This window comes from Abramis brama (assembly GCF_963993115.1).
Source record: "Abramis brama genome assembly, chromosome: 16".
Lineage (NCBI taxonomy): Eukaryota > Metazoa > Chordata > Actinopteri > Cypriniformes > Leuciscidae > Abramis > Abramis brama.
Window position 1 is genome coordinate 7790885 of NC_139978.1, and position 22285 is coordinate 7813169.

A 22285-nucleotide genomic window follows, 5' to 3' on the forward strand; every position below is an offset into this window, starting at 1 on the left:
GATTTTGACTCATCTCTCATTTTCTTAAAAAAAACAGGTTACATTGAGGCACTTTGGCTGAACTGTTGTTATTGTTAACTAAAACTAAAAAATATATATTTTTTAAAATTCCAATTGAAATGAAGCAGAAATAAAACAAAATGTAAACATTAGATGAAAAACTTAAATACCTAAAAACCAATGGCAACTAACTGAAATAAGTTGAAGTACTAAAATTACTAAAACTAAAATAAAATTGAAAGCTAAATATATATATAAATGACACAACAAAATTACTAAAACTAAAATGAAAACTGAAAAATAAAAATAAAATATTTAATTCAAAATACTAATAAATAACTATAATAGTATATAAATAATACTTAATACTTCATTTTATGGCCATTGTTTTGTAAAAATGTATATAACAACTTTACAAAGAAAAAAACACTAAAAACATGTTAACATGTTGTGGTGATACTATTGAAAATGTGAGAATTTTAACATTAACGAATTAGCACCATTCACTTCCAGTGTAAATGTCTCATTATAACCAAGACTTTGTTTTACAGAAAAGAAGGAAGTAATCAACATTTATCTGAATCAGTAATATTCTTTAATTATCTATTGAGAAACTGCCATAGCCAAATAACTGCACGCTTGATTTGATAGTACACTCTTGTGTCAGTTCCAAAATCTGCCAAAGACCTTTTTTTAAGGGAATTTAAGTATTGTGTACAATAAGTGTTCATTTAATTAAAACAATAGTGCACATCTCTTTTGTCGTCATTAAATTGTGTTCTTGCATATATATATTGACATTGTAACGGCCTCCCTGCTCTCTAGACATCTAGTATCGGTCAGCCACTTGAATGCTTGAATGCACTTGAATATTGAATGCTCTCTTCACAATAATGAACCATCAGTGTGCTCAGAAACACTGTAATGTGCCCTTGGCCTACCGGCTGGACTTTTTACTGTGGTACTGCATGCACTTGATAAACTCAACATCCACAGCAGTCGTGACACTGGTTGTGATTTAATAGTTCTTTAAAATAATGTGATCAAAAACACAAGTTTAAATTTCTTATATTTGTTTTACAGCTACAAAACGCACATTGGTGCTTTAGCCCGAGATTCATTGTGTATTTTGTGTTACTTAAAGGAATGTTCTGCGTTCAAAAGAAGTTAAGCTCTATCCATAGCATCTCTGGCATGCTGTCGACTATCACAGAAACTCATTTCGAAGTTACTGTTACGGAAACTAACTGTTTAAGCAAAAAATAAAAAAAATAAAATGCATTTTAGGCTGTTCACACTTGACAGGTTTGGTTCGATCTGGAGCGACTGCTCTGTTAGTGAGGTTCATTTGAATAAGTGTGAACGCTGCCACCTGAACCTTGGTGCGCACCAAACAAGCGGACCGAGAAACTGAAAAGATGAGTCTCAGGGTGTGTTCACACTCGTAGTTCGATTCGATTGGTTTGTTTGGTCCAGACCAAAAAACAAAAACAAAAAATTATTTAGTCCTGGTCTGCTTAGCGCTCACATTGGCATTTTAACACAGAACCTAAAGATACCGAAACCAAAGGCATAGGGAAATGTTTACAACCTGATTGGTCAGCTTTTATTACGTATATTTCGCGACAGAACTTACCGAACATCTAAAACAATGCAGTGTGCTGGGAGAAATGTGCTCACTGTGTGTGTGTAGCCTACGTATGATGGTTTTTAACTCGTGAAGAGCTTATAAAATGTGTAAAGGATTCAAAAGAGAGGCAGGAATCCCTCTGTCTGAGGCCTGTACCGAACTGTGATGGGCAACATCACAACTTTGACGAGAAAAGTCTTTTTTAGGGTCGTATCTTGACATCATGTCCCTTTTGTTACATCTTTGGTCCGTGTTGCGTTCATATTTCAGTCAAACCCCATAAGAGTTCGTTTGGAACCGGATCGAGACCCATCTTTTCAGTGTCTCGGCCCGCTTGTTTGGTGTCATCAGGGTTCGGATGGCAGCGTTCACATTAATTCAAATGAACCGCACTAACAGAGCAATCGCACCAGGGTTCGTTTTAATCAAAACACATCCCCAGTCCACTTCCAAACGAACTTTAGTGCGGTTCAACTGCAAAACGTCACCAGCTGCGACCCTAAACGACAGAATACTGAAGCATACCAGTTTTTTTCTCGTTATAGGAGCTACAATGCCCATCACAGTTCAGTACAGGCATCAGAGCCGTGTCTCCTCGCAGCGCAGGGATTCCTGCCGCTGTTTTGACCCCTTTACACATTTTATAAGCTCTTCATGAGTCTCAGCCAGTTAAAATAGCATCATATGGAGGCTACGCACATACAGCGCATTAGCCCAGCACATCGCATTGTTTTGGATGTTCAACAAGTTCCATCACAAAATTTGTATGTTATTTTTTTTGCCATCTATAGGATCTGTCTTAAAAATGAGCGTGAACGCTAAGTAAATCAGGACTAAATCTGTACTGTTTTATTTTTTTGGTCCAGACCAAAAGAACCAAGAGAACCGAACTGCAACTGTGAACACACCCTTACAGTAATGCATGAAGTCCATGGGGAAAGTGTACCAGACCATTTAAAAGCAGAAATATGCAGCTTGATTTTTAGGTTAAAGCAATTAAATTAATTATTTTGTATAAAATGTGTTTAGCTTTAAATTCATATTTTTAGTGGTGGACATGCTAATACATTCTCATGGCAATTCGTAACTATTTTACGTTTTTGTGAATTGGTGGCTATTTTGTATGATCTCATTCGTACATTTTGTACGATATGCTAACACCCCAGTGGCGGTTATGTTTAGGGGTGGACCTTCATTCTTGCTTTTTTCCCAAAAAATCGTACTTTTTTTGATAATTCACATTGTACAAATCGCCACCTCGTAAAATAGTAATGTTTTCTCATGAGATCGGGTTAGACATTCTGTTCTAGATTACCAACATAATTCTTAGCGGTAACACTTTACAATAAGGTCCCGTTGGTTAGCATTAGTTTATGCACTAACTAATATTAACTAACAATGAACAATACATTTGTTACAGTATGAATCTTTGTTAACATTAAACTAGCAATGAATTTACTTTGTGATTTTATTAAGTAATGTTAGCTCATGTTCCTTTAATTACCATAAAAGATACAACTTTTGATAATGTACAAGTAAATGTTGAAATTAATATTAACTAAGATTATAAAATCCTTTAGAATTTTTCCATGTTTAGTTTGTAGTAGTTAACTGTTGCAGTTAACAAATGGAACCTTGCTGTAAATTGTTACCAATTTTAACATATTCATATGAAAGTTACTGGAATAAAAGTTTTCCATGATCATGACAGAAGTTAAAATATTATTCACTTTTGGCCGTACTTTCAAAACAGCCTTTTCCAGAGCAGAGCCTTTCCCCATAGACTTCTTTTATAAGTGCATTATTTTAAACACGGTTCTTGGTTTGTTTGAGTCATGTTCAAAGTATTCAAATGTTGTTTTGAACCAGGGACATTCCTATAAAGACCTTCACATCTGATGGTGGAGAGAGGAGAATTGTGGGATGGTGGCTGAGGGTGAGGAGCACCTTTAGTTTGTTAACCAAAGACCACGAGTCAAGGACTGATGATACTTCTGACCTTGACGAGCTTTATTGATTTTTTTGATTCGTCCAAACCAGAGAAAACTGATACCTGGCCTCTGAATCATTGATAAGCAGAAGGTTGCTGACTCTCTCTGTCAGGCAGATGGAGAACTGCGTCTCTGCAGACACCCACACTTCCTGAACCCGAGGGCTACAATTTCACCACGTTCCTCATTCCCACTCCACTTCCGCTCGTCTCTGAATGGTGCAGGGGTCTGCTTTTCTCTATGCTGAAGCGAGATGTGTTTGTGTGTGTATCTACAGTGGGGTCCGAATGTTTGAGAACACACTGGGTTTAAAGAATCTAGAAATAAAGTTCTCACTCAAATCTTTATTCTTATTAAATGATTTGTATAAAAAAAATAAAAATAGAGTGAAAACACATTCACGCAGTGATTACAGCATGATTAGGATCATAAAACATGGGCATGAAACCTTCATATAAGTAAGTAATCATGCATTTTGTCCTTGTGGACAACCAAGGAGGCACTTACACACACACTCAAGACCACTGTGCGAAAATAAGCCCCTTAGGACATCTAACTCGACACTTCCTCTCAGAGAAACCACAAAAACAATCGCACGCTCTCACTCAGAGACCAACTGACTATCAAGCTGTCAGGAGCAAGACAAACGCAAACACACGTATATGTGGGGAATAAAACAATGAAAATCTGCTTTAGAGGATCATTAGTAAATTACAGAGAAAGTGCAGAGATTATGTGCGGTCACATTTACTGATGTTCGGCAAATTTTCGCTAGCAAAAACCTAATGGTTTTAAAGTGCCTTCTGTGTGAGCTGTGCTTCATACACTGCTACACTTTTTACCAAAATTTTGCTAATGTGACTGAACCTTAACAGTAAGGGCCAGATTTACTAAACAGGGCAAATTCACCCTTCGCCAGGAGTTTGATTGACAGGCAATCTGACCAATCATAATTCGCCATCTGCCGAATCCGCCATTTTGTCCGACAAAACAGTCAGGAGAGTTAGTAGATTAACGTCGGTGGACTTGAACTTGAAAAACGAGTGTACTGATGTCTTTCCGCGGTTGAAACAACATTCCTTCTGATGTTCATTCATGTTTATTTGATGCTATAAATTAACTAGAAGGAATAGATAATCGGTTCACGAGCAGCTTTAACTGAGGTGCCACAGCGATCTGTCACCACACATTAAAGAGCCACAAAATGGTATTTATTGTTTAAATTTCTTAAAGAAAAGACAAAATTTGAAAGTTGAGACTTTGTTTCATATGAAAAGTAACCTGCTCTGTTCTGTCTATCGGCATGTTGTCAGTGTCCTCTTTGCTCCGAGATGTATTTTTCTCTGCGTGAGAACATGATGTGTGGCGTTAGAGCGGCATGGCTTGTCGGATATAGCAACAGTAACTAAAGAACACAGCGGGTCTTTGCGAACGGTCAATTAGCGTGAGAGAGCAATTCCAAAAAAGGGCCGATGGGAATGGAAAGTTCTGCACGCGATCTACTGATGACACGTAAATTAAAGAACACAGCCGGAACATTTGCATAATGACCAACACAATCTAACAAGAGCAGTACAAATTAGCGTCAGGTTTAAGACATGCTTTTTTGTGCGTTAAATAATGGCGTAAATACCAGTAAATTGACTAGCACAAATCTTAGTAAATCACCTTGCATGATTCATTTAAATACTCTCCTCCCATAAATTCTGCGTCTGAAAGGGAAACTCCTACAAATGCATATGCAATAAGGTCAGCCGCAAAAATAACTGTCCATGCCTTTTTCAGTGCTAATTTTTCATTGCATGTCTTTAGTAAATCCTGACAGTAGTTTTTTAACACAAAAGGGGGGTTTGCGCTGGCGCAAGCTGTTAGTAAATCTGGCCCTTAGTATTAACATTTGGCATGTAACTCTTCATGTGTTGTTGTTTTTAACAGACAAAAAACTGCAATTTGTTAAGAAGAGATGTGTAATTACTTTACGATTTACAATTTCTGATGATAAAATGGGTGAAAAATTCCTTAGATTTACATGAAAGCATTACCCAAGGCATAGCGAATAGAACATCAAGAATATCATACCAGGGCCAGTAAATAACCACCTAGCAACCACCCAAAACACCCTAGCAACAACATAATGAAATATAAACTACTCAGAGCACCTTAACCACCATATACTGTAGCAAGGCCCAGGCAACCACACTAGCATTGCGACAGCAACATCTGCACTTTCACACTCCTTTCTTAAGAAAATGTATGAAAAATATTCTAAAAAACTTACTAGATGAAAAACAATCACCCCTCCACAACACAATGCACAAGTTTATTCCCTAAGAGGAGTCATGTTTAGTCAAGAAGCATGGCACACATCATTGGGAGAGAAGAAAACGCTTTAGTATCTAGTAGTCAGTAAAGATTATTTAAGCAAACTTTAATATATTAGTGAGAACTTTTTAAAGAGGACCTATTATACCCTGTTACATAGTCTTGGTTTAGCTTTTGAACAGGTTTTCATGCTTGAATGTTCAATAAACCTTATTTTTTTCACACATTTGATATTGTTGCAGCTCCTCTCTTCCTAGTCTGTCAGTAACTCTGTTTAGTTCCTGTCTCTATGAAGCCCCTCCTTCTGAAAAGCACAATTTGCTCTGATTGGTCGGCTGGACCAGTGTGTTGTGATTGGTCAATAGCTTAGAGCATGTTTGGGAAATCCCACGAGTTTCAACACACTACTAACTCAATCAGGCCTTGCCCCTTTATTTTCCGTATGCCTTAGGCAGGAATTATTTAAATCAGGAATATTGTGAAATGTTCGTTCCCGGAAGAAAACTCCAGACTACAATGGAGGCGTTTCAGGGAGTTCAGAAACAGTGACACTGATATAGAGAATAATTCTTGCTGGAGTGACTTTGTGCTTTTGAACTTTTTATGTTCAAACAGCAACATTACACACTAAAGAAAGTTGGAAATGTAAAAAAGCATAATAAGTCCTCTTTAATATTCTCCATGAGAAACAAATGTTATAATAGATTAAGTGTGTATTAGTAATTATTACAGCTCATTAAAGAGTCGAAGCACAGCCTTCCTTTAGCATTCCTCTTTTTCAATTTCCACAAAGGAAACCCACTTATTCCAGCCAGAACAATGTGTCTTTCCAAAGCAGTCCTTAATGAAGGTTTGGCAGAGCCGCGCACAGAGCTGAGAGGTGCTTACCTTTGATTCCAAACTTTGAGTTGCGTCCAAACTTCAGAATGACAAGCATCAAGATGAAGCCTGTGAATGTGATTGCTGCAATTCCCACGACCACGTACACCTACAAGCAGAATGAAGAGTCTTCAAAGAGCAGTCGCTGCATTCAAAGCTTCATTGGGTAAAAATACTTACTCTCTATGAGGAAGATATTTTGACGAGTTTACTATACTAAAAACTGATTGGGCATCTAGAGGTCACAAACATACATCACAGATGGCTTAAAGGGATAGTTCACCCCAAAAATTCTGTCATTAATTACTCACCCGTAAGTAAGACTTTCGTTGATCTTCGGAATACAAATAAAGATCTTTTTAATGAAATCTGAGAGGTTTCTGTCCCTCCATTGACAGCTACGCAACGGACACTTTAACACTTCAAAAATGTATAAAGAGATCGTAAAACTAATCCATATGAATTGAGTGGTTTAGTCCAAATTTTCTGAAGAGACATTAATAAACATTCATCAACCCACACATCAGTTGTGGTAAAAAGAAGCTCAAGCATGTTCGCTTGACGTGTTGTGTTGTCTTGTGTTACGCAGCACGTTTGAGCTTCAGCAAGAACCAATGAGGTTCATTCTCGTGTTACGCATCATGTTTGAGCTTCTGCAAGAACCAATGAGGTTCATTCTCGCGCCACAAGCAGGTTCGGTTGAGCTTCTGTTTATGTTCACTGATCAATGTTTATATGTGAATAAAAGATTAAATTAAATCTGGTCATCATAAAAAGCGATCGAGTCTCTTCAGAAAATTTTACTTAAAATTTTACCACTTAATTCATAGTTTTACGATCTCTTTATTAATTTTTTTAAAGAGTTAAAGTGGTAGTTGCGCAGCTGTCAATGGAGGGACAGAAATCTCTCAGATTTCATTAAAAATATCTTAATTTGTGTTCCGAAGATGAACGAAAGTCTTACGAGTTTGGAACATAACAATAACAATAACAAAATAATGCCATAACACTGTGAAGTAACACAATTTATAAAAGTGTATTTATTTTAAAAAAGTTTAGACCAATTCTGATTTGATGAAATGCATTTGAAGTTGTTGTAAAATTATGATAAACATACATTATATATAATTGTGGCAAGCTATTCCATTGCTTGTCAAGCATGAACAGCCATAATTGACTATATTACTTGTTAATTCCAATTATTAATATTAATAAAAGTAACTATTTATTAAACATCAGTGTCAATTATCATATTGCTGTTGCTGCCATTAAAAGAAAAAAGTCTATAAGCCACTTGAGAGTGTTACAATGATTTTAACATTGTTAAGGGGTTTTAGGAACTCCACTCTACATTGTCCGTAAAATCCTACTCGTGATAAAATCACTGTAACGCACAGACTTGGTTTTTTATTTTGATGCAGTATTAAAAACCTATGAAATTATGAAACTTAAGAATAATTAAATTTCACTCACAGCAACTTTGTCCTCAGGCGGTCCAAGAGGAGTGTCATCTGTTTGGAAGAGAAGAAACACTCAGATATATGTGCATAGATTACAAATCTATCATCTATAATTGTGTATGTTCTTGTGTCTTTTGTACATACCTGTAGTGGGATCTCACACACAAGAAGACAAACAGAAGAAGAAAATGTAAGAATTATTATGAATTATCACTTTTTTTAACAAAAAATTTGAAATAAAGATTTCATAACATTATAATTAATGTGTATTATGTAATAAATGACTAAAAAGTAATAGTTCACCCCAAAATGAAAATTGTCAACATTGACTTGTGTTGATCCAAACCCATATGACTTAATTGCGTGGAACACAAGAAAATCATAAGTCGTATGGGTTTGAAATGACACAAATGTGAATAAATGATGAATGAACTATGGCTATAAACATTCATAATATCCCATAATTTAATTCTAAGTTCTTAAACTAGACTCACCATAATACAGCGGATCAGTAACTGATTCTGATGAATACACATGAAAAAGAAAACAAATAAGGCAACTTCTCAGACACATTCATAGAAATTGTTTTGATTTTACATTTATTCATTTAGCAGATTTGGTTGCATGCTAATTTCAACTCACCGTTCCACGGCTCATGCATGAAATGAGCGAATACTGCCTTGCTGGCCTTTCCGTATGCATTACTGGCCATCAGCGTGTATTTCCCATTGTTAATGTGTGTGGGACTGTCAAGCTGTAAGCAACCGTGGAATTCCCCCTCTGAATAATCGTGGATCACGGTATGGATAAAGCTGCCCTCTTCCACGGGTTGGTCGTTTAATAACCAGCTCAGTTTCGGAACTGGGTTACCCGCCACGCTGAAGGGAATGCACCAATGGTGGTCTGAGATCGCATCCATCAGCTTGCTGATCACAGGGCGAACTAAATGACCCAAATAAATGGACAAGACAAGCATAAACAAACTTAAATACTTAATGTTTTATGGTAGCATTACAGGCTTGGTCTTGAATCATTGAATCCAATGTATTATTTGCTGATTAAATAATGTAACACTTTATTTTACAGTGTCATTGTTAGATGTTACATTTAGTTAAAATTATGCATAATTACATGCAACTAACCCTAAACCAAAACCTAACCCTACAGTAAGTACATGTAGTTAATTCATATTACTCAGTACATAAAATACACTGTACCAAGGACACCTTGAAATAAAGTGTAACCAAAAATTAAACTTCTAAAGTATTTATTTTGAGGTGACATAGTTACATTGTACCAACTCAAATAAGTAGCCTACTGTGTAATATTAATTATCTACATGTACTTACTATAGTTACAGTTAGGGTTAGGTGGATGGCCTTTATTTTACAGTACGTGTAAGTACACTTACAGTGTACGTAACTAAGAAAGTACTGGTAATATAAGGTAACTACATGGGCTAAGGTTTGGTTTAGGGGTAGTACATAGTTATTACCCAGTTATTGTAATGACTATAATAAGTACATAGTATGTACATTGGGGATCAGGGCTGTAAAATAAAGTGCTACTGGTTTGGATTAGGGTTAGTTACTTGTAATAATGCATCATTTACTGATATTACTACATGTAGTTACTTGTAACTATGTCACCTTAAAATGAAGTGTTACAGATTTTTTTCCTTTTATTCAGCAAGGATGCATTAAAATCGATCAAAAGTTACAGTAAAGAAATGTATAATGTTACAAAAGATTTCAAATAAATGTAGCCCTTTGGGCATTCTGTTAAAAACGTTAAAACTTGGGTAGTGTGTATAAAAAAAATATATAAATGTAATATCCAGTATAAATGAGTAGCAATTATAGCAATTATATAAGTCTATCCCAGACTTGTGCAATCATTCTCCTAAAACAGTGGGTATCTGTTCGTTTTACAGCTGTGTGTTTCTCTTGATAACTTACACAGTATGTCCAGATGTACAGACGCCTCAGACTCTCCCACCATGTTATCAGATCTGCAGGTGATTTTGCATTCGTTGTCCAGAGAAGAGACATTAAAGAGCTTGAGCTTGAGCTCTGACATCTGACCTGAGCCTTCTTTCTGGGGGTGTGAGTTACAGCAATGTCAAAGTCATTTCTATTTAAAGTCTATTCAATAGAACTCCTCCTTAATACAGATAATACAGATTCCTAGCCTTATTGTGGACAATTCCTAACCCTAACCCTAACCCTATTCCAAAGAAAACAATATTTGTCTTTAATCAAAATGTAATCAGTTGCTCCTCCTCTGAAATGACTTTTCCATTGGCGTCACTTAGGCGGATGGCCAATTGGATAATTTTGACCAATAGCTATTCGGGGATTGTTGTTTTTGGGAATATCCTGTTACGCCTCATTAAGAAAATGGTTTGCAAATTGCAATATACATTAGCTGCTTTTCCACCATTGGGCCGAAGGGTTTAGGAATTGGTTACGGTTATATTTCCACCTGAGCTTAGTTCGGCACATGCATGATTACATACCGGTTTCTCTGTAGCTGGCCAAGCACGCTATTTGAGCGAAGTAAACACAAGTTAATAATAGAAATATCTGATCATCCTCCATAATGCGGTCGCTACTTACATTTCATACCTCTGTAAATTCTTGCATTTCAAAGGCATTGACTAACGCATTTATATTACATTCCAAAGAGCTCTGATATCAGAAAATGAAATCTTATCCGTGCCATCTTGGCCAGATCAGCACAGAACGGAACGGTTAGGCAATGAGAACGGTTTGGCCCCGATAGTGGAAAAGAGGTTTTGCCCTGTTCCATCAATCAAAGCCTTAAAGGCCCACTGAAGTGCCTTGAAACGCGTAGCGTTATTCAATGTTTTGACGTAATTTCCACTGAAACAGGAAGACAGGGCGGGACATATCGAATAGCCCCTCCCCTTTTTTAAAATAGCCAATAGCGTTTCGTTTATATCACAGCTCGACTAGAGCTGTTGAGCTCGGTAAAGCCGCAGTTCCCTCCTAATCTCTAACCATTTCTTCTCATAATCTACACCATATTTCTTTAAAATATAGCATTCTGTGCAGAATTCAAATGGGTCCGATACGGTTCCTGGTCTGCGTCGACTCTGTGCTATCGTGTCTCTGGATCAGAGCAGACTGTGTGCGACGCGGTGGTTCGCAAGACTTCATTCGCCCCAATGGAAAGCATATTTACACTGTTTGAATCGTTCCCTATATAGTGCACTATATGTGCCATTCACCATGTAGAAAATAGTAATTGTGTGAACAAGTGACCGATTTCAGCCGCAGCTTTAGCGTCTATTTATAATGTAGGGGGCGGGGCTTCAGATTCTAGAGAGTATTTGATTGGACAGAAAACCTGATGAGAAACTGAAGTGCAGAGTGATGTCATCAAAATCATTAAGCCATATTGGCGCAAGTGAGAGACTAAGTTTTGAATGCTTATATCTTCTAAATGCAAACTTTGTCATTGTTTTAGAGCACACTAGCTTATAGATAACAGAAATCAAAAAACTTTGATTTTTATTTCATGGGGACAATGGAAAATTCACAAAATCTGTTAAATAATTAAGCAATCCTCTCAGCAAAATCTAATGCAAAATGTCATGAATAGGAAATGGCTTTCATAATGTATCATCAAAATGACTGAACAATACTGGTCTGCAATACAATTTTAAAATGCTGTGGAGAGACCTAACAAACTAGAGAAAACAGTGAAATGAATTGGTGTTGTTACCCATGCTCCTCCAGTCTGGATGTCCTCTGGCATCCACACGAAAAGAAATTGCAACAGCCACTAATAATTACAACTGAAAGACCTTGGAGATGAAGGTCAGAATTACCTGGTGCGCTGAGTTTAATTTGCAGGTGTCCCAGTTCAGATTAGGCGTGGGCGTTCCTGACGTGTTGCACACCAGCGTCACATTTGACCCTTTCTGCATGGTCACTTTGGTGGGTTTGAGAGTCACAGTGGGGAGAACTAGAAACAACAACAGACCACCAACCAGAATGTTTATACACTAATTAACAATAAAGTAGTAATTAGAAAAAAATTATATTGTTAATCAGTATCGTTGTCTTGGTTTTTGATAAAAACAAATATAAATATATATCTAAAGGTCCGTAGAACATAAGTGGTTTGGAATAATTTTTTTCAAAATGCGTTTAAGTGTGAATGGTCAGATTGGCAGTAGTTTGCCAGTCAGGACATGACACTTATAACAACATAAAAAAGGAACAATATTATCTGTATCTGTGTCTGAATCTTTTGAGTGAGCGAGTGAACTTTCCAGTTTTCCATATATATATATATATATATATCAGCATATTATATTGTTTCAAATGACAATTTCTTTTTGCCATTTTCAGGTTATATTTAAAGTTACACAGAGATATGCATGTTCATTTTAAAAGCTTTTAAAATGTATACATTTATTAGATTTATTTTAATTAAATCACTTTAAATAAATGTAATCAAAGTAAATTAGTTTTAACATGAATAGGGTTTCACATTCTCAAAAACATAAACCAAATACTTTTTGTGATCTATAAGAAAATCTAAATCTTCTTCCCTCATATTCAAAATATGAAAAAATATGTATATAAAATATTTTCCTTATATTTTGATGGTTTAATTGAATTTGTAAGGTCATTAAAAATAAATATACCCTTTCGGGCATCACTTTTGGCCACTACTGTATCTATATTTAATTTAATGTATTGTTTTGAATAACTTTTAAAGAAATCTTTAATTCTATTTCTAATTTTTGGACATTTTCCATGTACAGTTAAAGGGGCACTGAGATATGTATTTGATATTTTAGTTCAGTAATGTAATCACTTTAAATAAATTAAATTAAAGTAACTTAATTTTAACATGAAAACATTTTAAAACCAATTGACCAATTCTCAAAAACAATAATTTTTGATGTTATGTTATGTTATGTTATGTTATGTTATGTTATGTTATGTTATGTTATGAAACCGAAGTGTAGCCTATATTTGAATAAAATTTAGCTCAGATTAACTCGTACTTCTCCATCGGCATCACAGGAACACCGCTCTATCCCGCTAGGCGCTCCCACTAAACTCAAGGCCATAGAGTGCGGACAGCTCTCAGATCTCTATCTCCATCTGCTCCCAGGCTGCCGCAGGTTACATCCTTATCACCGCATCCCGGGAATCTCTTTCTGCTGCTGGAAACTGCAGGTCACGCAGCTACGATCATTTCAAGACTGTATGTACTTTTTTATGTTTGAAGTTAAATATCCACCAAACACAACAACTGTATACAAATATATATATATATATTTTGAAGAATTGTTTTTGTCCATACAATGAAAGTCAGTGGAGTCTAAATGTCACTGGACCCCATTGACTTTAGAAAAAAGATAAATTTTTCAAAATATCTTCTTTTGTGTTCAGTCATACAGGGGTGCGTTTCCCGAAAGCATTGTTAGCCATGTTCGCAAGTTCCATCGTTATCAGCATAGTTCAACGACTCAGTGTTTCCCGAAAGCATCGTTAGCCAACTATGTTCGCAAGTTCCGTCATTATCAGCATAGTTCAACGACTCAGTGTTTCCCGAAAGCATCGTTAGCCAACTATGTTCGCAAGTTCCGTCGTTATCAGCATAGTTCAACGACTCAGTGTTTCCTGAAAACATAGGCTAGTTCTAACAATCATTTGCAAACAGCATCGCAAAGTTGTGTGGTTGGAACGACAGCTCTCCACCTGTGGTTTGAAGCAGCTTCTTGTTTGCATGACATGTGGACTCACTAAATCCTTATCTTGAGCAAAATAAGCAAGCTGAAAATCAGTACAATCTATCTTTTATTTAGAATACATACAAATGTCCTTTACATCTTTTAGTTTGTCAAGAATTAAAGCACCGTTTTTGAAGATTGCGCATGTGCGAACGAGCCTATGATTGAATCTGGAAATAAAGCTAAATAACTGAGAAAAATGAGAAATAGTCCTCAGATGCCATGTCCGTAATTTATAGCAAAACATCTAGCATTAATTTGATCTCAAACAGATTCATTAAAAGGAGTTATTAGCCTACTCCACGACCTGCGTAACATCATTAAACAAACGTTGCTGAACGACCTCTTTGCGACAGTATGGTTTCGGGAAACAGTCGTAACTAGCTAGTTGGTTTCTTCAACGAAGAAGCGAGTTATGGCGTTGTACGGGAAACACACCCCTGGTTTGGAACGACATAAGGGCAAGTGAATCATTTTTGGGATTAAAAGGCATTAAGTTTCTCTTCCTTGTTTTGGCAAAACATCTCTAATGTACATCTGGCACTCGAGATGTTCCAAAAACGATGGCAAGTTCAAACGAGTCAGTGGAGCAGCTTATTTTCTTTCATGGCACAAAAAATGGAAAAGAAAGGCACATTTGGCCACAGGCCAGCAGACGCTCAGCAGAGTCTAAATGTCTCAGTGTTTTTGCATTCTGGGGATCCCCCCCGTCTGTCTCTATTTTTCCCTTTTCCTCCCTCTCTCTCTTGTCCTCTCTTCCTCCCTCGAGGCCCTTCTGCTGTGGTATTGCTTAAAATAGGCCTGGCTGGAGGCTGATCTTCGGATCAATAATGATCCGCGTCTCAAGCCGCAGCCATAAAACTACAGCCTGGACAAATCACATCTTACCAAACAAACAAACCTAAACTTCAGTCTGGAATATTATATGAGTGAAACCGCAAGTTTCCTTTCAAATATGCGGATTCTCAGTTATCCGGGCCATAGTGGAATGTCTTAGTTAATTCTTTCAATCAGTTTTAGGGGATTCAGTTCTTAAAAGCTTGTAATAAAGGCCATTGTTGGTGTTGTTAAGTAAAATTACAACTGTTATAAATCATTTTCGGTAATTGAAATAATAAAACAGAATATAAATATTATATGAAAAACTTTAAATGTAAATAAATTAAATGATATTTAGAAATGTTGCCTTTGCAACTAACTGAAATAAATTAAGTTGAAGTAATAAAATTACTAAATTTAAAAACGAAATAAAAATATATAAAAGCTAAATCGACACTCAAAAATTGCTGGGTTGTTTCAACCCACATTTGGGTCAAATACTGTATGGACAAACCCAACCATTGGTTTACATTTTTTAAATTACATTTTAAATCCAACGTTTGGGTTTGTCCATATTTTACCCAAACGTGGGTTGAAACAACCCAGCATTTTTTAGAATGGAGAAAAAGTAATCAAAATGACAAAAGCACATAACAAATTTACTATAACTTAATATTAATAAATTACTATTAATAAATACTAAAATAGTAAATAATACTAAACTAACACTGATAAAGACACATTTGAGTGCCTCTTATAAATCAAATGATCCATAGATATCATTTATTATCATTATTTGTTACCCCCTCAGGTGTACTCATGTTCTTTTTTCACCAAAACAGCCACAATCAGATTTTTTCCTGGTCGTTTTTTTCTTCTTCTTTTTTTCTTTCTGATTCTTAAGCAGCATTTTTGCTGTGGTCCTTTTTTAAAATTCAATGTTAACGCCCTCTCACATGTGAAATAGGATACAGCACTGCGCTCACAAGCTTAGGGTTAATGCTGGTTCCTGTTTTTAACTGTCCCATCTTTGCTATAGTACATTATGACAGATTCGCAAAACAATCTGTGGTGAAATTAACAGTAAACACTGTTAAAATCAGACTGAAACGATCAAGGTTCTTGTTAAAAATCTAATTCAGCCACTGGTTTCAAACATCAGGATCCTTCAGAACTATTTGCAGAGAACCAACTTTTGCTTATTTCACTCACTTATCATTAGTTTAGAAATTACCGTCTAACAATAATCTACCCAGCTTCATCTTATCTCACTGTGTCTGGGCAGGACTGTGACTATCTTACATCAGAACGTTGGGGAATCATGGAATGTTTGTTTTTTTTCAACATTGTTTCAATAAATGGCCTAAAAATTTGAGTTCTTAAAAGTTACAGTACATTTTCACAGAGCTCCTACTGTATATCTTACTCAGAAGATCAAGGATAATTTGATTACTCATGATATGACCCCTGTAAAAGGAAATCTAGACTGTATTGTCCGTATGTTTTCTTTATCAAGTAATTCTTACCACAGTTGGGCAGTGTGAGCATAGCCAGAGCTCTCCTTTTCCCTCCCTCCTCCACACACATCAGCTCCTCGGACTCCTCTCCTCTCCACTGCTTCAACCACACGTTTTCACACGAGCACTGCAAAGTATTGCCTGCCAGCAACCTGCGACATACCAATGCATACAAGTGTATTATAACAGTGCCCTGCTCACACAAGAACCCAAATAACATGTAACCTGGTTGGACTACATCATAATCAGGATGTATCACACAGTGGATATGGACAGTGTTGAGGGTAACACATTACAAGTAACACGAGTTATGTAATCAGATTACTTTTTGAAGTAACTAGTAAAGTAATGCATTACTTTTCAATTTGCAACAAATATCTGAGATACTTTTTCAAATAAACAACGCAAGTTACTTTGTTTTCCTCTGTATTGACTGACAGCTCTCCTGTCCTCATGTGAGAGAACTCGGGAGTGAGTGCAGAGGCGTTGTGTGTGTGAACATGATGGCTATTGTAAATGTGAACATGCATTTACTTGCAGAAAAGCAGATTCAGTATTCAAAATGAATAAAAACAGTGACATGCAAACTCTGAATATTACGCCAACCTGCAATAATTAAATGTTAAATCACATTAATATACTTTATGCATTTAATCTCACTTTATTTACCGATGTCTTTTCTGCTGACCTCACTGATCCAATTCAACCATACCGAAAAGCAAAACTGGCAAGTCCAGTTTATCAGACAATATTTGCAAAAGTGTCGGGCACTGGCTGATCCCAAAAATTATCAAATTTACCAACAACCTTGAAAACTGACAATTTTTGACATTTGACTTTTTAATAGTTTTGGAATATATTATTTAATTGTATATTGTGTGCAAGCATCATTTGCTATCATAGAAAATGAAATATTTTAATCACCAAAACCAAAACAAAGAAAAACCATAACGTCACACTGGAGGCACAGCATACACTGAATGATAACTGTAATATATCTTCAATAAACATTCCGAGACTCACAGGGAAGAAATGTTTAAATGATGAAAAGTCCTCCAGGATAGATATGACAGATTGTTCTCTTTGAGATTCCTGAAAAAGGAGGCAATGATCAGCACTGATAAAGATACATACTAAATTCCCACAATATCAGATGTTTGTAACTTTGTAAACAATCAAAACATGCTAAATTGAACCTCCAGCTCGTCCAAAACCAAAACACTCACAGATATTGTAGTTTCAGGTTGCTCTGAAAGGCCTGCCTCGAAATATATGTGAGCCTCGTGTTTGTTACAGTTCTGAGGGATAAGACAAACACCGATGTCATAAACTTCCATCTCACCGCATATAAAGAACATACAAGTTGTTCCACATTTTAGTACTCACAAGTTTCTGAGGTTGCGGTACAAGTTGAGATCTTTTTCATTAATGGATGTGAAACTGCTTTGATTTGCAATGTATCTGTAAACAGCAACAAGAACATTCTATTTAAAAAAAATCATCCAGGGTAATTCAGAAAATACATCACGCTCGATAAAATGAGTCGCTCTGGTGTGATTTGTGACCTAAAGTCCATCAAAATGTCTTCATTGGCATCTGTCTCATTATATCATTATTTTTGCTAACATATTGTGTTAACATACCAGAAGAAGCACTGAAGAGAATATAATGACAATAATAATGTGGTTTGCACTTATAAAATTACTTTGGCACAGTAATTCACGTACAATAAATCAAATTGAATAAATCATAGACACAATTATGCAAGTTAATGACGCTGTAATTCATTGGCTGGTTGTTTTAAAGAGTTGACACAACATGCATGATCACCTTCAGTGACCCCTGGCATCTTCTGTATGACTTACATGTCTGTGATATTCTCCATCTCCGCCTCGGACTGCAACATTGGAAAAGCCATAATACTGCGCTCCGCATCCACGCACGAGATCCGCACGCCCGTGCACGTGCAGAGCTCCGGACAAGCGGTCCCGGGCCTCAAGAGCGCGAGCAGCACCAGAACCAGAACCCAACGGAACCCCCAGCCCGCCATGTCGAAGCCCCTCGACAGCAGGCTCATCCCCGGGTCCTCGCCTCCAGATTTAATACCCCTGGAAACCGACGCGTGGAGAGGACACAGCGCAAAACACACGCGCCCGCGTCTGGAGCGTCCGAGCGCGAGACACGCAGAACGGATCGTGAGACTCAGTCGACCTTGTCTCGGGCGTCTATCTCCTCGAAGTGTTCGTATTCCTCTCTCCCTCTTGCCTCTGTGTGTGTCGCTCTACCTCGAATGATGCTGGCGTTAAATGCAGAAGACGCGCACTTGAGAAACGCGAGTGCTGAAGTGAGGGAGCGCGAGCGCTGGATGATGCGCATCTGAGGGGAGGAGACGAGGAGAGGAGGAGAACAGATCATTAAAGCACTTTATTGATTATTGACAACGTGTCACATCCTTACACCGATCAAGACTTGAGACTTTAAGTTAAGGCGTACGGATAAATCGCATACGTAGCCTATGTTGTGATTCCGTTAGGACTATCGTGTCAATGCAAGTCAGGACAGTTGTTTTATCTCCTTTCAGGAATGTTGCTCAGATTATGGTAATGACAGCCACTAATTAGCACAGAATTCCTAAATGACTAAAAACAGAGGCAAATCGGAGCTACGTCATCATGAGTGACGATCGCTGTTTGAAACATCAGGAGCCGCTGAGACAAGAGGAAGATGTATAGCACAGCAGTAGGCTATGTTTCGTTCGTGAATGAATCCGTTTTTGTAATGTATTTTTAAATGAACGAATTGCTCTCATTTCTACTCCTAGTTTTTGACTTCCCCTGAAGTAGGCTATTTCTCTTTTGAAGCGCGTTTTCAAACTGGGGACCGGCCGGGATCCCTATACACTTAGAGCCTTTTTCAAGATTTACGCATTTCAATTAATAGTAAAATTCCATCAAATTGAATTGAATAATCTTTTCATATTATTCATATTAAGAATTTTAAATGAGTAAAAAAAAAAAAGTTCAATAAAACATTTTGTATAAATCGTAATGGAACAAGGGAATGGGGAATGTGATTCGTATTCATAAATGTAAAATAAAATAAAAAATAGGCTAATAATAAGTTAAAGATTTATACAAAATGTTTTATTAAGCTTTAGTTGTTTTTACTCATTTGAAATTTAATTTAATTTAATTAATTTATAGTAGGAATAATATGTAAAGATTATTCGATTCAATTTGATGGAATTTTACTATTAATTGAAATGGTAAATCTTGAAAAAAGGCTTATTTCTTTGAGTGAAGGGGGCCACAAGGGGGTGCTAGGGTGTCCGTGGAAAAGTCTAAAAAAAAGCAGTGTGAAAAATCGATTAAACTAAATAAATTATTTATAAATAAATTGAATAACACATGAAACGAACAAAATAAATGTTAATTGATTAAAAATACTACGCCTTAAAAATGATCTACGGTATAACACAATACATAGTGTGCGGGAAAAAAACTTAATAATGTAACGTAGAAACCAGCAATGACACGATTCATTCAGAATTGTGTTACAAGAATTGTGATAAAATAACAACCATTCACAATTAAAGTGTCAGGCTACTGTAAATCATAATGCTATTATCTGTTTTATGATGATGATGATGATGATGATGATGATGATGATAAGCAATGGATGAAATGCTTTGTTGTCTAGTCTAGATATTAAACTTGATTATGAATTTCTCTCTTGTATCAGCGGTTCATGTCTTTGATATTTCAAACAGCGATTGTCACTCAGATGATGTAGAGCGATCGCCATTAACTGTCGGCGAGCGGAAAATCAGGGCTAAAATCGTGTGGAGTGTTGGTGGCATTAGTTGCAAATTTATAATTGTTTATTTATGTCTAGGCCTATGTGGTGTTTTTTTTTTTTATATGCTTTAAGACAAACCACGTGTAAATGCATAAGTCAACACCATTGCTGAGTATTTTCTCATTAAAACTGCTGTGAACCAAAGATTCTCAAAAAGGCGATTTGAAATCGCTGGTGTTTCTGACGTCACAAACTACCTTGCAACCAATCAGGTCAACATGTGATCGTCAACAAGTGGATCTCTGAGCTTGTGTGAGTGAGTGGAGGCGGGGCTAATTAGCATATTCATAGAACCGAGTATAAATGAAGCAAAGGTGTAGAGTTACATTCAAGCTATTTTAAGGCATTAAGACATTTTTTCCAAGGAAAAAACGTTTAAATATGTAATTTTGGTGATCAAAAATGAGTTTTAAGGTTTCAAATTATTGACTACAGGGGTGACTTTAACTAATCGAATGATGACTCGCTCATAACACAAAAGGGCACTCACTTGTCGCCACCTGATGATTGAACGAATCGTTTTAATGAACCGATTCAGAACAGCAGCTCGTTCAACTCCGTTACCCGGGTCAAGCATCATTCTAATGACGTCAAGATTGACGCACGACGCGGGAAAATAAATCAAAGGAGAATTAGATGAGCGCACAAGTGGCAGTTTACGTGCACTCAGTTAATGACACTCAAGTATTTTTAGGCCAGATCCCAGTACCATAAACGCATAAACCATAAAGATAAAGCTATAGAACAATCTAGGCTTTATGAATAAAGACAGGACCGAATCTAACAGATGGAGTTTGGGCTTAGGTTACTTAACACAAGAGATACTTCATTATGAAAGCTTGTTGTGGTCTTGAATTGTGCATACTTTTTCCACTACAGAGAATTTTGTAAAAAAAAAAAAATGTTGCACCTTTATGTAACCAGCAGGAAGAACATCTAAACTGGTTCATTAAATGGTCCATTTGGGATGTAGAAATGCAGAATTACATTCCACTGCTGCCATCTACCGGTACACATTGGTATTTGTTTAAGGACTTTCAAGCAGTCTATGTTAAAGGCAAGCATCACAATTAAGCTATTGTTTCTTATATTTAGGATGACGGATTTAAAAGTCGTAGTCGTTTGTGCTATAGACATTAATGATAGTGTGTAGATTGAGTATAGTTGTAGCATTTGTTGCTTTTGCTATACTGCACAAAAACTATAAATATGGGGGTGTGTTTTTCATTAAATGCTTTTATCTTTCTACTAACAAAAAGTCAAAAGCTACATATTTCCTATTTTCCACAATTAATTAATTTAGTATTAGCCTACTACTTATACTACACTGATTTTAATGTGGTAGTAGATATATTAGGCCTACATTTAATAACTGTCAGGGTTTATAATCTATTGCTATATACACACATATACATACATATACATACATACATACATATATATATACAGTGAGGAAAATAAGTATTTGAACACCCTGCTATTTTGCAAGTTCTCCCACTTAGAAATCATGGAGGGGTCTGAAATTGTCATCGTAGGTGCATGTCCACTGTGAGAGACATAATCAAAAAAAAAAAATCCAGAAATCACAATGTATGATTTTTTAACTATTTATTTGTATGATACAGCTGCAAATAAGTATTTGAACACCTGAGAAAATCAATGTTAATATTTGGTACAGTAGCCTTTGTTTGCAATTACAGAGGTCAAACGTTTCGTGTAGTTTTTCACCAGGTTTGCACACACTGCAGGAGGGATTTTGGCCCTGTGGGATTTTTGAAGTGTCGTCTGCTGAGGGAGTCAAAACTGAACAATAAGAACAAACAACAGGTTTATATGTTATTTTCATGATTCTAATTGGTTAAATTTAGATTTTTATTTTTATTTCTGTGGTGCCATGTACTTACCTATGCTTGCAGGGTCCACAATCTTGACTGGAATGGCCTGTCCGTCCTCTAACAACATCTGTGTGATGCCACCTTCAGCTCCGGCATTAGTCACCAAGTTCACACTCACCAGCTGACCAAACATTC

The 22285-nt window shown here is 36.5% G+C and overlaps 1 protein-coding gene across 2 annotated transcripts in view; it reads right to left on the reverse strand.

Moving 5' to 3' along the window:
• The window catches only part of ntrk2a (neurotrophic tyrosine kinase, receptor, type 2a), a 47003-nt gene extending 26997 nt beyond the window's left edge, over nucleotides 1-20006 (reverse strand). Inside the window, exons 1-11 of one of the 2 annotated variants that reach the window (XM_084087625.1) lie at nucleotides 18263-20006; nucleotides 17784-17858; nucleotides 17624-17695; nucleotides 17421-17489; nucleotides 16407-16549; nucleotides 12139-12275; nucleotides 10241-10379; nucleotides 8925-9224; nucleotides 8777-8797; nucleotides 8296-8354; nucleotides 6832-6931 (exon numbers count right to left, since the gene is read on the reverse strand). In XM_084087625.1, the coding sequence (XP_083943751.1) occupies nucleotides 6832-6931; nucleotides 8296-8354; nucleotides 8777-8797; nucleotides 8925-9224; nucleotides 10241-10379; nucleotides 12139-12275; nucleotides 16407-16549; nucleotides 17421-17489; nucleotides 17624-17695; nucleotides 17784-17858; nucleotides 18263-18474 (1327 nt within the window). In that variant the 5' untranslated portion in view covers nucleotides 18475-20006. Of the gene's footprint in view, nucleotides 1-6831; nucleotides 6932-8295; nucleotides 8355-8776; nucleotides 8804-8924; nucleotides 9225-10240; nucleotides 10380-12138; nucleotides 12276-16406; nucleotides 16550-17420; nucleotides 17490-17623; nucleotides 17696-17783; nucleotides 17859-18262 lie in introns of both variants that reach the window. The other variant, XM_084087624.1, reaches the window with a different exon arrangement.
• Between the last annotated feature and the right edge of the window lie 2279 nt (nucleotides 20007-22285).